General features: G+C 35.9%; 1 protein-coding gene across 4 annotated transcripts in view; it reads right to left on the reverse strand.

Annotated features, from left to right (window-relative positions):
• The window catches only part of LOC311609169 (uncharacterized protein), a 627,587-nt gene that overhangs the window by 488,174 nt on the left and 125,343 nt on the right, over positions 1–14,070 (reverse strand). For all 4 annotated transcript variants that reach the window (XR_014783299.1, XR_014783303.1, XR_014783304.1 and 1 more), the window contains exon 3: positions 1,759–1,804. Coding sequence is in view for 1 of the 4 variants with exons in the window: in XM_084802004.1 (XP_084658130.1) it covers positions 1,759–1,804 (46 nt within the window). In the remaining 3 variants the exon portion in view is untranslated. The remainder of the gene's footprint in view (positions 1–1,758; positions 1,805–14,070) is intronic.

Here is a 14,070-nt window from a genome sequence, read left to right on the forward strand (position 1 = left end):
TACTCCGCTACTTCCTTCTGTATATTTTCCTATTTCCCAAGAGATTAGTTCAGACCGTATTATAATGATTCATTATTTATAAGTCATAGTCCATGTACGCTAGTAGAAGAAAATACAGCAGTTCCAAGACTTAAGATTTGTGTTATTAAACTCTCATGGAAAAAATCCCTAGCATTCCTAATATGTCAAGGAGAATAACACAAGCCATATGAATGAGTTTTCAATATCAGAAATATGGGACAAGTGAATAAATTACTTAAATACCTTTATATAACATTATAGCTGTTTGTTTTTCATCTATAGAACTTTACCTAAGATAAATTCAATAATTGTTCAAACTTTTAAATATATACTAATTTTTCAGAACATAAATAAAGTCATTAACAAAAGAAACTTAATACCACTACCAATGACTCTGAAGAAAAACTAAAGAGCTACATTTGATATTATGGTAATGTAGCAGCCTTAAAACTTCCCATGGATTTTAGCTTCTCTCCTAGAAATTACTACTTGATTTTTACTTTCTTTCCCCATATTTTCAAGTCCAACTGCAGGAGAGACACATGCACAAGTAAAATCTTCTTACAATATACTCTTATATTTTCTAAATGTGCCCCATGTGTCCACTAATAGCCAAATGCTTTCAAATCTGTTCAGCTAAATGGATCAATAACTACATCCAGCCCCACATAGTGGGGCTGCCAACATGGTGAAATAGAGCCAAACACAAAATGTCTCTCCTAGGACAAAAATTACCAACACAGTTTTCTTGAGAGATACACTGTCTGAGGTATACAGCATATACATTAATCAGGATTACTAAATATATTTGAGATACAAAACAAAGAATTAACTAAAAGTGTTCAGATGCTATTACCAATGAGTGTTATATTGGACCAATGTAACAATCCAAAGTCTTTCCAGCTAAGCTGTACACAAAAACAAATACAAAGGGCACAGGCAAACTGCTAACATGCTTAGCTGTGCTTCCCCTCATATGACACAGCTGTATACAACAACTGAGCAGGTGCAACCAAGCTTTGGAGAATTCTTGCCTGTTGCCAGGAACCACAACACCACATGGCTGAATTTTTAAACATGTGTAAACATCCTCACCCTCGCCCTGTTTATCTGGTGCTTGAGACAGTGCAGGAGACAGTAGGTGTGCAGCCAGTCCTTATCGAAAGCTACTCTACAAAAACTAAATTCAATATCATCAATAAAGTTTGACAGTAAAACAGAATGCCAAAGGTGCTGGTTCTTCAATGGTCTGACCTCACGTGTCAGTTACTTTAACAGTACAGTTCTATAAAATACTCTCTAATCTTCACCAGATGAATGCTTTGTAATTTAAATCATTTTACCTCATCAAATCATAGAAATGCATATCTGATTCTTACAGTGAACTGCAAAACAATGTGTATAAAAAGTACAGTTCTTTGGCACTATCAGTATCTTTAAACAAATGACCAAGCCAGGCATGGTGGCGCACACCTTTAATCCCAGCACTTGGGAGGCAGAGTCAGGCAGATTGCTGTGAGTGCAAGGCCAGCCTGGTCTACAAAGTGAGTCCAGTACAGCCAAGGCTACACAGAAATGCTGTCTTGAAAAACAAAAAACAAAACAAAAACAAACAAACACACAAATGACCAAAAATTGACATATGCATATTATGGCATCTATATGCAAATTTATTAAAATGGAATAACAGAACAGTTACTACACATTTACGTAGCGATAGGTAATTTGGTTACATACCTGTGCAGCTATGTGGACCAAACAGACTTGTAATTTATCAGGTACTCTGAAAAGTAAAACAAAGATGTCATGTAAGGAAAAATTAATTTACCAAACAAAAATCAGAATCTATACTAAGACAATTTCTGTAGAAAAGTAGAAAAGATTGTAGTATATGAAGAACATGGAGTAGTTTATATGTATATGTCCCACAGGTATTTCAGACCACCCTAGAGTAACTCATATGATGGATATACAGAGTACCTCACAGTGTCATTAAAGGACTGAGACTCACCATGGCCTCTGCAATGCAAACGTTCTCACTAGAGGAGGATGAAACACTTAAAAAGTATTTCTTCCTTGGTGTTTTTCCAGGACTAATGCCTTGCTATACATATGACTGCTGCTCTCTGAAACGAAACTCCTCCAGCTCATCTGCACTAACTCTGCTCCAACACCCGTGAGCACGAAAACTGCTTCCACAAATTAGTCCACAAAAACACAGAAAGAAAACTTTGAATGCTCCTTTGCTTTGTTACAAGAGATCAATTCGAGACGGAGTCCATCAGATGGACTGCTCACAGCACAGGCTGCATGCTGCATAGTGCCCTGCCTGACACATGGGCATAACAACAGCAAAACGGACTGATTCTGAGATCCAAATGAGCACTGATAATCAAACTTGAAAAAAACAAAATAAACAAACAAAACCCCCTGCATTTAGATGGAAGATTCATTGTAACAAAAGGCTACAAGCTAAATTCTCCAAACTAAAAGTTTAATAATTCTTTCTGAAGGCAAAATAAAGTATCTATGTACATCTAACTATGGCTGAAAATACCAACATGTTAAGGTCAGTAACCTTGCTCAAAGGTGAGCATAGATAATGACTCTTACGGTGGCTCAATAAAATAGCATCATACATAAAACTGATGTGAGCATGAATGGCTAAGAAGCTTCTGAAAAATTATTCTCTGTAGGTATCTAGAAGTCAAAGTTTGAAAATTTTGCTCAATGGGTTTACTTCTAGTAATTTGCTCACACAGTAGAGCACAAATAGAAATCTATGATAAAAGATAATTTTAGGGCTAGTGAAATGGCTCAGTATGTAAAGACATTTGTAGCCATTTGTAATGATTGGCAGAATTTGATCCTTGAGATACATATGGTGACAGGAAAAAACTGACTTCTCAGCTTGTCCCCTGACCTATACATGCGCCTTGGTTCCAGGTCCAACATATACACATGCATGTGCACGCAAACACATGCACACATAAGTAAGTAGATCAAATATAAAATTGTATGGTACTGAAAATTTATAAGAAATTTAAATGAAACAAACAAAAGAAAATAAGTAATATATACCACATCCATATAAACTAAAATTTTTCTGCAACTTACAATGTCACTTAGACATTTTAATTTTTATGGAAATCTTCATAATAATAGTAGCATGTTATATAAGCATTCATAATGTCAATTACATAGGGCGTATGACACTGAAGATTATAAAAATAGCATACATGCATATAAATACCAAGACATTAGCTCTGAATAAGACAATCAACTCTTTAAATTTTGTTCTACTTAGGTTAATAGCTAATTACTGACAATAAACACTACTCTTAAACTAGTAAAATATTAATTGATAAGGAAGAGGTAGAATGAAAAATTATAAAGTGCCATATGGAAATCATAAACCTAACTTTTCTTTGAGAAATAAATTAATTCAATCACGTATAAAATCCACTAGGTATGCCTACAGAGAGAACACACACTGCCTCCCCATCAGGGTACACACGGGGTCTTTTTCATCCCATTACTCTAGGATCTACACAGTAAATCAATAACACATTTTTAATCATCTTAGTAAAACTTTTTAAATTATGCAGAGTGAAATGATGGCAAGAACAACTCAGGACTGAAAATCTGTTGTATCTAATACAGACTAATTTATTCACTAAGCCAGCAACATTCAGTGGGCATCTACTGTGTGCAAGGTGATGCATTTCACTACCATGTGTTAAAAAACAGAGTAGGGCACATCCCCACAGTGACAACCATTTAAAAGCACAGAACATACAAAGCAACACTACAAATAAAGATACAAAACATAACATAGTTCAAGGTATTTCTGAGAGGGATGGTACATTTTAGAATAGGAAAGCGTAGGTGACATTTTATTATTTTCTATTATGGAGTGAAAACTTACGTATAGGTAGCACTGACTGAAAGATCAGACTCATTAGTATGTAGCACTTACAAAATGTATTCATAAACTATTTTAAATATTTACATTTTTATTTATGTTATTTGCTTCATGGTAACAGTGAAATAACATAAAAGGATGTCAAAGAAATATTGACCCAATCTCGGGTGTGGGGTGTGTTAGATTGCCTCAGATTACGCAGAGCTACATAAGACACACTGACAATTATTAACAGACTAGAGTTATTTATCAGCCAGTTACATAAATAAGTTAGTTACTTGTTAATCCTTCATGAAAACACTGTTATGACATCACTAGGGAAAGAAAAGGAGTTAGAGTAAGCATTTCTGCTAGAAAGATAAAAACGATACAGCTAACGGAGTCTCTCCATAACTGGTCAGTTTCTATCTGGTCTATTGGAGTCCTAACTTCAGTCCCTCTGAAGCCAGTGCTAGATATTAGGTACAAGCTGATGTCCTTGTGACAAGCCTAAGAACAGCAACTCCTATCACCACTGATGCCCAGGCTTATAAAGTTCTGGGCAGTGGAGTTACTAGGTAGGATGATGATAAGTGCTTAGAATTTGCCACCAAACTATTAGATCTTAGGCAAGTTGCATATTTTCTGTATTTAAAATGGTGATCATGCTACCTACCCTACCAGATTATTTATGGTGCTTCCATTTATGAGCATATAATGAAATAAGCACAGTGTCTGGCATAAAGTAAGCACTTCCTTAAAGGGCCCTAATAGTAGTATCATAGTTGCCTGAAATGGGAGAGGATATCTTAATATAAACTAATAATCTAAACTAAACACAAATCCAGGAGGTAAAGACAGTCTACTGGGCAAAAAGTGATCCAAGAGGCATTTGGATCCAGAGTCAGATGTTCAGAGAACATTTTACATGAAACAATACACAAAAATACTAATAACCACAAAACAACCTTATCCAGCATTGTAAGAATTACCCCTATTACTGAAGAGAAAAACAGAATGATCTACTGTAAGGATGAAGACTTGTATACCAGTAAGATCTATCTGTTTCTATGAAATATTGTCTAAAACCATTTCTGGAGAGTTTATTTGGCGTACAGGTTATAGTCCATCATCCAGGGAAGCCAAGGTAGGAACTGGAAAGCAGAAGCTAAAGCAGAGACCATAGAGACAGTTTGCTATTGGCTGGTTTCCTCTAGCTTACCAAGCTATCTTTCTAGCTAGGGCTGCAACTTCCCACAGTGGACTGGGCCCCCTTACATCAATTAGCACTTAAGAAAATGCTTTACAGAAATAGACACATGCCAATCTGATGGAGGCCATCCTCCAACTTAGGTGTGCTCTTCCCAGATGTGTGAAGTTGACAACTAAGATTAGCCATTACACCAGTATAAAATCTTTCTTACTACGTTGTTCTCTTGACTTCTAACTAGTACAATTATTGTGTGGAAACTTAAGAGGCACAGCTTTATGTTGTGGAGTAGAGAAAAGTTCTCAGCTCCCTACTACTTGATTCTAATTAGAGAAGCGTCTTGAACTATTAGTCAATCAAGTGGCTAACTCACTCAGGCCATTAAAGATGGTCTCATCTGGGTCCATTGTGAAGTGCTTTATCATGGCTTGAAAAAAAAGCTTTGAGATTTAATTTGGACCATAAAATATTACCTCCATGACTAAGCATGCTAAGGAATATTTTACACAGAGCCTTCATCCCTATTCTAGTGTCTTTGATACCCTGCAGACTAACAAAGGAAAAATGTAAATACCAGCCTAGCCACAAAACCTTTAGCCTACAATCTGTCCTGCCTGCAATATGTACGAGGGCAATGGTGGTACTGAGCTTGTGAGAGTGGCCAACCAATGTCTGATTTGACTTAGGGCCCACTCTAGAAAATACAACTCATTCCAGACACTGCTTGCATGATTAAGAACTAGAAACCAGATAGCCTAGCAAGAGGAACACCAAATACTAGTGATTAAAAATATTTTCAATAAAATGACTCAAAACGAAATTCTGCTATACTTATATATCTGTGCCTTATTCAGTCATCATCAGAGTGCCTTCCTTCAGCAGCAAATGGGAGCAGAGACCGACTACCAGTTATTGCAGGGACAGAGTCCTAATGAGATATCTCCATCAAATTCCTCCTCTTGGAACTCAGGGAACTCTGTGGAAAAGGAGGCAGAGAGATTGTAAGAGACAGAGGGGAAGGAGGACACCAGGAGAACAGGGCCCTTTGAATCAAGTTAGCAAGTATGATATGAAGAGACTGAAGCAGCAAACACAGGGCCTACACATGTCTGCACCAGGGCCTCTGTGTATATATTACAGCTTTCAGCTTAGTATTTTGATAGGGCTCCTGAGTGTATGAAATAGAGTGGGTCTCTGATTCTTGCGCTTGCTTTGGGGGCTCTTTTCCTTCTGTTGGGCTGTCTTGTCCAGCCTTGATATGGTGGGCTTTCCTTTACCTTATTATATTTTATTTTGTCATGTGTGGTTGTTATCTCTTAGGAGCCTCTTCTTTGCTAATGAGAGACAGAGAGGAAGTGGATACAGAGGGGAGAGAAGTTGGTCAAGAACTGGGAGGAGTAGAGGGTGTACAACAAAATCTATTTTCAATAAAGAGAAAAATGCAAAATTCATACAGTATATTATAATCATATTTCTCCTCTCCCTACTCTTCACAGATCTCTCACCTCCCAAATCCACTCAACTTCAAGTTCTCTCTCTCAAAAAATAAATATATAAATAAATAAGCAAAAACCAAACATCAAAAAAAAAACAAAAACTGAAAACCAATAGGACAAAATATTATTAATATTTTAATTATATCTTCTTTTGAGAAGTCACTGATACAATGTAATTCAAGACTATATTAATATATACATATATTTCTTCTGAAATCACCAGATAATTTTATGTTAATAACATCTTTCTGTTATTATTACCTTATTCTGTGGTTATATTGTGTATATTAATAAGGCCAAGAGTAATTTTGAAAATTGAAGTGTCTTTACTTTTTTATTATTTAAAAAAAAGTTCTATGAAAAGTAAAATTTGCTTTTTTAGCAAACTTGGAAAATTCACACTTATGTTTGTATGGTACTAAGCTAGATTCAACTTTTCATGATTGAAAGGCCATCTTCCTATCATATATCTAATAATTAAGAATGAGAAATTAAGGATAAAAATGGCAATATCTGAAGTGATTAACTTTTTCCAGACCTGAAAGAAATTTGTAACTCACCAGTTTTTAGAGGAAAACAATATCAAGATCATGGTAGAAGGCTAATGAACCAACAGAGTCATGAAGACGTAAGATTAGCAATGGAGGCACAGTCGAAGGAGATATGCTGCCCTTACAGTCAAGAATAGCACTACCAAGTTTCATATGGTTTCTCAAAAAGCCTTTAGTGTTATTTGTCCATCCTCATATTCCCTTGTTTACCTTGCTTTCCAGTTACACTCCTCATTTAATCCTCCTACTCTAGTTTCACTTTTGTCTTTCCATGAAAATGCATTTATTCTCCTTCATTGGGTGATGCTCTTCTCCATCCTGGTGCATTAATAGGTCTAACCTCTGTAGAACACATATCGAAAGACTTAAAGCTAACATCTGTATATAAGACAAAACATGAAATATTTGTCTTTCGGGCTCTAGATACCTGTTTCAAGATTGCTTCTAGTTCCATCCATTTATCTGAAAATTTCATACATTCATTTTTCTTGACATCTGAACAATATTACATTGTGTAAATGTACTACATTTTCATTGTCCATTTGTGAGTTGATACAGATGTTTGCTAACTTCTGGCTATTGTATAAAAGCAGCAATGAATGTGAATGAGTAAGTATCCCTGTGGTAAGATGTAGAGATCTTTGGTATGCTCAGGAGTGGTATGCTAGATCTTGAAGAAGATATAATCCCAGCTCCCTGAGGAACAGCATACTAATTTTCATAGTAGTTGTACAAGTTTGTACTACTACAAGCAATAAAAAGGTGTTCACCATTTCCAAAATCCTCACTAGCATGTGTTGTCTTAAGTTTTATTGATCATGGCCACTGTGGCTGAAGAGAGATAAAATGGTAAAGCATTTTCAGTTTGCATTTTCCTGACAAGTAAAGATTTTTAACATTAATTTCTAAGTCACTGTGTTTCCTCTTTTGAGAACTTTGTCCTGTACCGTTTTCTAATTGGTTTTGGTTGTGGTTTCTCATAGTTACATTCTCTTTTTAGTTCTTTATATGTTCTAGGTATGAACCCATATCAGATATATTTACAAAGACCTTTCCCATTCTGTAGGCTGCCACTTTATACTGATAATAGAAGGTGTTTAAATGGAATCATCATGTAATAGGGGAGCCAATGCCCCAACTAGACACTTTATGCCACCAGGTAAAATCTACAATGCCAAGAATGTGTTATATTTTGGTGACTTGTTGGCCAAAAGCATCCATCAACCTCCCCAAACATCACTGGCTACTGCTAAGACTATTGATTGTTTTCTACAACATAATGGTAAGGCCCCATGGCTGAGAATAACTTTTACATCATCTAACAAAGAGAATTTGAGATCACCTAGAAGCTTCACCCAAACTAACTAGTGTTCATAGTGCTAGACGATACTCTACAAGCTACTGTAGGAAAACAGGAATCAATATCACCCAGCAACAAACCCTGTGACTTACAAAGGTAAGCACCCTGCAAGAAATACTGGTGTGATAGTGACACAAATGTTCTATGAGTAACCAACTATTTCTTTTCTTTTTTTCTTTCTTTCTTTTTTTTTAAGTTAGGCCCAATTCATGAGATGGAACCCACACCTGACACTTCTAAAGTCTCAAGAACCTGGGACTAGATAGGGACTAGATGGGCCTAGGGGAAAACCAAATACTACTGTTTTGCTAAAGAACAAAGCAATAAAATGCTCCTGATGACATATTCCTATACTATGCATCAATTAGTTAATTGCCCAACCCTCATTGGTGAAGAGTGAAGTGGATAGGCATTAACACAGAGACCCACAACTGAGCAAGAGACTTTGGAACACTCAGACCTATATAGAATGTCATCATCAAACCCCTCCCCTCAAGGGTCAGGGATCTATGCAGAAAAGGATGAAGAAAGACTAAGTTATAGCAGTGGTAGATGACTCCAAAGAAACAGTGTCTCCAGACACAGGGATGATGGACATAGGATCTAACAGAGACTTTGGGAGCATGCATACAGCCTGTACAAGTTCACAGCAAACAGAGTCCCATCACTGATAGGGGGAAGTGGATAAAGGTCCTACACCTGAATAAAAAGCTATTTGCAATTAATGCTTTCTGGAAAAGGGAAAGTACGTTTCTCCATGCAGATTTACCAGGTATACCAACCACATTCCAGGACAGGCCCAATGCCCAGGAGTAGTGGTCAACAAAAATAAACTTCAAGGTTTTATGGGGAGGAGGTTGTTTTGTTTTTTGTTGTGTGTCTCTGTGTGGTATTATTGGGTTTTGTTTTGATTTTTAATTTTGGGATGGGGGTTAAGAAGAAGAAACACAGGAGACAGGGGGTAATAAATGAAGTCTAAGCTGGGCGAATAGGCATGGGAGGTACAGAAGATCTGAGAAGAATTGGAGTAGAAAAAGTCATGAAAATATATGAAAAAAAACCTTAATTTTTTTGAAAGAAAAGAAATATCTGGTCCCACTGAATACATGAAATAAAATTTCAGAAATTAAATTTTTCATTTTTCCTTTGCTGTTATCTGCTACCAATTATTCATGGATTCCACTTGTGAAACCTACAAAAGGAAAATTGACCTGGGAAACAAGGAAATTTGCCTCACCTTTGTCAATTCTCATGAAAGACAATCAAGAAAAATATGAAAAAAAATCACAGAGGCTTATTGTCAAGTCTGTACAAATGTTAGAGGCAGATAGACAACCAGGTTAGCTGCTGAGGAAATGCAACTAATCAGTGATTTCTCAACAGCAAATCTAAAATACATAAAAGAATGATGTCTTCAAAGTGCTGAGAGCAAATAAACACTTGAAAAGTATATACTCAGCTAAAATACACTGCCAAGCAAGTAGAAATCATGCATCTAATAAAGACCAACATTTCCTTATCACAGTCATTCATTAATGGAATCCAAACACATATATTAATATAAATAAATGAAATCCAGAATAGTGGATGGGAAAAATAAAGGAAACTTGAGATGCTAATGTATTATCTTGCTAATTAATCAGCAACCTAATCCTTAAAAACTAAGGGAAATAGACTGCTAGTTCTTAATGATATTGTTGGTATAAATAACCTCAGTGTATCCAAGAGTTAAACATCATAATATAGAATGTGGAAAAGATGCATAGAGTCAGGAACTACTGGTCAAACCCAAGCTCTTGAAAAGCACAAAAGAATGAGCAACACCAGGGAACCTTCAACAACAATTACTGTTAAAGACAGAAAAAAGAACCAAACAAAAAACAAAACAACAACAAAAACACACACAAAAAAACAGCAAAAATCCTTATTATATAACATTAACATGTACCCAAGATCAAATCTTCCACATTTTGATATAGTTTCAAAGAATGCTATAGTATCCAGGCAATGTAAGATTATTAAATACTTAAAAGTAATTAAAATCAGATATTAAGTTAAAATGAATTATATAATTTTTAAACTGAGAGAGATGAAAGAATACTAAGAAAACTCAATAGAGTAAAATTTTATTTAGTTGTTTTATTCTTTGAGAATTTCATACACGTACACAATGAAACATGATCATATCCAGCCTCATTTTTCCTTTCTGAACCCGCATAATCTCCCACATTTCCCCATAATGTCATAATAAAAAAATTAATTGAGAACAGAAAATATAAAGTAGGTTACTAGCAATTAAGCATGCAGGTGATCAAATAAACAAAACCAATCATATTCTGATCAAATACTAGTGTGAACTGTAAAATCTTGTAGCCCACTAGTGATGATAATCATAGCTGAAACATAGTGAGACAGAATGTTCTTGTGAAATAATATGAACACTGCGATAGCTAGAATAATGTCCAACTCTATGTTCTCAGTAAAAAAAAAATATTATTCAGGAATAGAGATTATCATTAAATAATAAAAATAAAATAATTCATCAATAAAGTACAATAAACTCTCTAAACATCTAATGGCATAGATAAAATATAACAAACAGGGCATATTTCCCATCATAATAAAGCTTTTTACTGTGTTTATATCATCAATTGCCAAGTGGCCAATAAAAGGTAATGGTAATTTAACAACTCAATAATCTAATTAACAAATATTAAAGCTCTAATGAAGTTTTGTATCTAATAATTGTAAGATATATATGCCTTCCAGGCACACATGACCATTGAGAACTGACCTTACGTCAAAGCACACACAAAACAAGGAACTGAAGTACCTCTCTCCTCTTTTCTGCACATTACCCTCAGTCCTGGATGGAAGTATGCCCTCTACCAAGACTACAGTAATGACACTTTGAGTATGAGAACTTTGAGTAATTTACAGATTTAAGACAAATGAAAACCTGAATATTCACTACTTATGAAACAGAAAGACAAAGACAATATAATATGAAGGCTCACAGGATGCAGATAATTCAATCTCAGGCACAGATATGCAGCTTTACATGTATGTTAAATCAAAGGACAGGGCGGAAATTATCAAGAGATTACAAAACTTAAAGTAAATGAATACCAGGAAATATAAAAGTAGAAATATATGAGTGCATGAAAACAAGCTACAAAAAGAAAAATAAATAAAGAAAAATGACACAATTTTCATCCCCTAATTATTCAAACCAAATATTAAAGTTGTTTTAATACTAAATTTTATGGATAATTTTATGGATAATTTTAAGTCGCTGAAAAAAATGGAAAACCTGAGCTAAAAATAATAGTAGAATGCAAATATCTAATTATATGTTGACAAAGTATAACATACAAGGTAATTCATTTTAAGTTCTGATGACCTACAAAAACTAGTTAAGACTGATACTATAAACAATGGACCACAGAAAACAATAAAGCACCTTATTCTTTTTTTAAAAAAAACCCACATAATACTGACATTAAACCGCATGAAGACCTGGGAGTGGTTATGCATGCCTTTATTCCCAGGCTTTGGGAGGCAGAGGCAGAAGGATCTCCAGGAGTTCAAGACCAATCTGTTATTCATACTAAGTTCCAAGCCAAGGAGTAAGTGCTACACAGTGAGATCCTGTCTTTACAACAAACCAAAACCCAAACAATAACATATAAAGAAATTATGAGTGGAAAATATTAATAATAATGAGTGAAAGAGATCCATGCTAGCAAAGCATTCACTGTAAGTAGCAAGCACCAAGCGTTATCAGGTATCTTCCTCCTACTACACACTTTGCTAAGGGTTTTGCATTCATTGTTGAGTTTATTGTGTATTTCAGCAGTAATATAATCTTTACATTTCCTCCTTTTTTCAGTTTTCATATCAAGTAATATGTTTCATTATGACATTTTCACTTATCTTAGTCACTGATATTCTGCTGTGAAAAGACACCATGACCCCATCAACTCTTATAAAGAAAGCACATAATTCGGGGTTTCCATACAGCTTCAGAAAGTTAGATCATTATCATTATAGTGAGAAGCATGTGGCACCAGGCAGGCATGGCCCCGGAGCTAAGAGCTTTACACCCTGATCTACAGGTGGCACCTGTCATAGGCTTTTGAAACCTCAAAGCCCACTCCCCAGTGACACTCTTCTTCCAATAAGGTCACATCTACTAATCCTTTCAAATACTGCCACTCCTTGGTAACCAAATCTTCATATATATGATCCGTGGGGGTGGGGGTGGTACTCTTATTCAAACCACCACATAGGTATAACACAGAACATTGTACATGTTCTCTTTCCCTTGTCTTCCATCTCCTTTCTTGCGAGTCCCTTTCCTCTCAAATAGTCTCCTTCTTTCATGTAATATACGTATATGTGTGTATCTATACATATGTGTGTAGATATGCATATAAATCTAGATTCATCATAAAAAGTGTGTGAGTGTGTGAGTGTGTGAGTGTGTGTGTGTGTGTGTGTGTGTGTGTGTGTGTGTGTAACTAAGTCCATCTAGTGTTGCTTATATATATACAGATGTTTAGAGATGACCATGTAGGATTGGGTAATATATCAGGAATGTAATCGCCTGTGAAAACTGATTCTACCTCCCTTGGTAGCCATCCTACCTATAGCTCTTATTTTGGGGTGGGGCTTGTGAAATGTCCCCCATCCCCATTGGTATATTGACTGATATGGTCATTATGAAGGTCTTGTTTAGGCAACCATAGTGCAGATACTTAGTGGGTCACCATCCCTGTCATATCCACAAGGCACTATTTCACAGAAACATCTTGGTCCTTTGGTTCTTACAATCTTTCTGCATCATCTTCTGTAATGTTTCCTGACCATTAGGTATAGGAGTTGCATTGTTGATGTACCAATTAGGGCCGGGCACGCCACAGTCACTTGCTGCATTTTGTCAAATGTCGCTTTCTGTAACGTCAGCTGCAGAAAGGTGCTTCTTTGCTGAGAGTTGGTGGAAGGATGAGTGCTAATAAGACACCTAAAAGCTGTATGTTAGTAATAACTTTTTCTCTGGAGTCCATGACCTTCCCAATCACAGGTAATTCGCTAGGTTTATAGTACAGAGCCTGAATTCCTTCCAAGAAGGCCATAAATACAATTAGACAGCATTGGTTAGTTTCTAAGGCTTAAAAGTTGGTTAAGACTATTGATTGCTTTTGTCTAGTGGCAGCTTGCGGAGTTCCCATTGATGCTCTGTAAGCTGGATCCTAAGAAGGATTTCCAGCAGTACAGTTCTATGCTTTCAAGTCCTGCTATTCTGGCTAGGAAGCAGTCTCTTTTCCCCTTCTTGAATCTGAGCTGGCCTTGCACATGTGTTTGAACAGACACTAGTTGAAATGACTCTATGTCTATCAGAGCAAAGGTGCAAGTACTGGTGGTGGCTTTTTTTTTTTCTGCTTCAGATACCATAACAAGAAGCTTTGGCTAGATTAATGAATAGTGAGAAGACATATGAAAAGAGATTCAGACAAATTCCAGCC

The sequence above is a fragment of the Acomys minous genome (assembly GCF_964271855.1).
Source record: "Acomys minous genome assembly, chromosome: 11".
In the NCBI taxonomy this organism is placed as follows: domain Eukaryota; kingdom Metazoa; phylum Chordata; class Mammalia; order Rodentia; family Muridae; genus Acomys; species Acomys minous.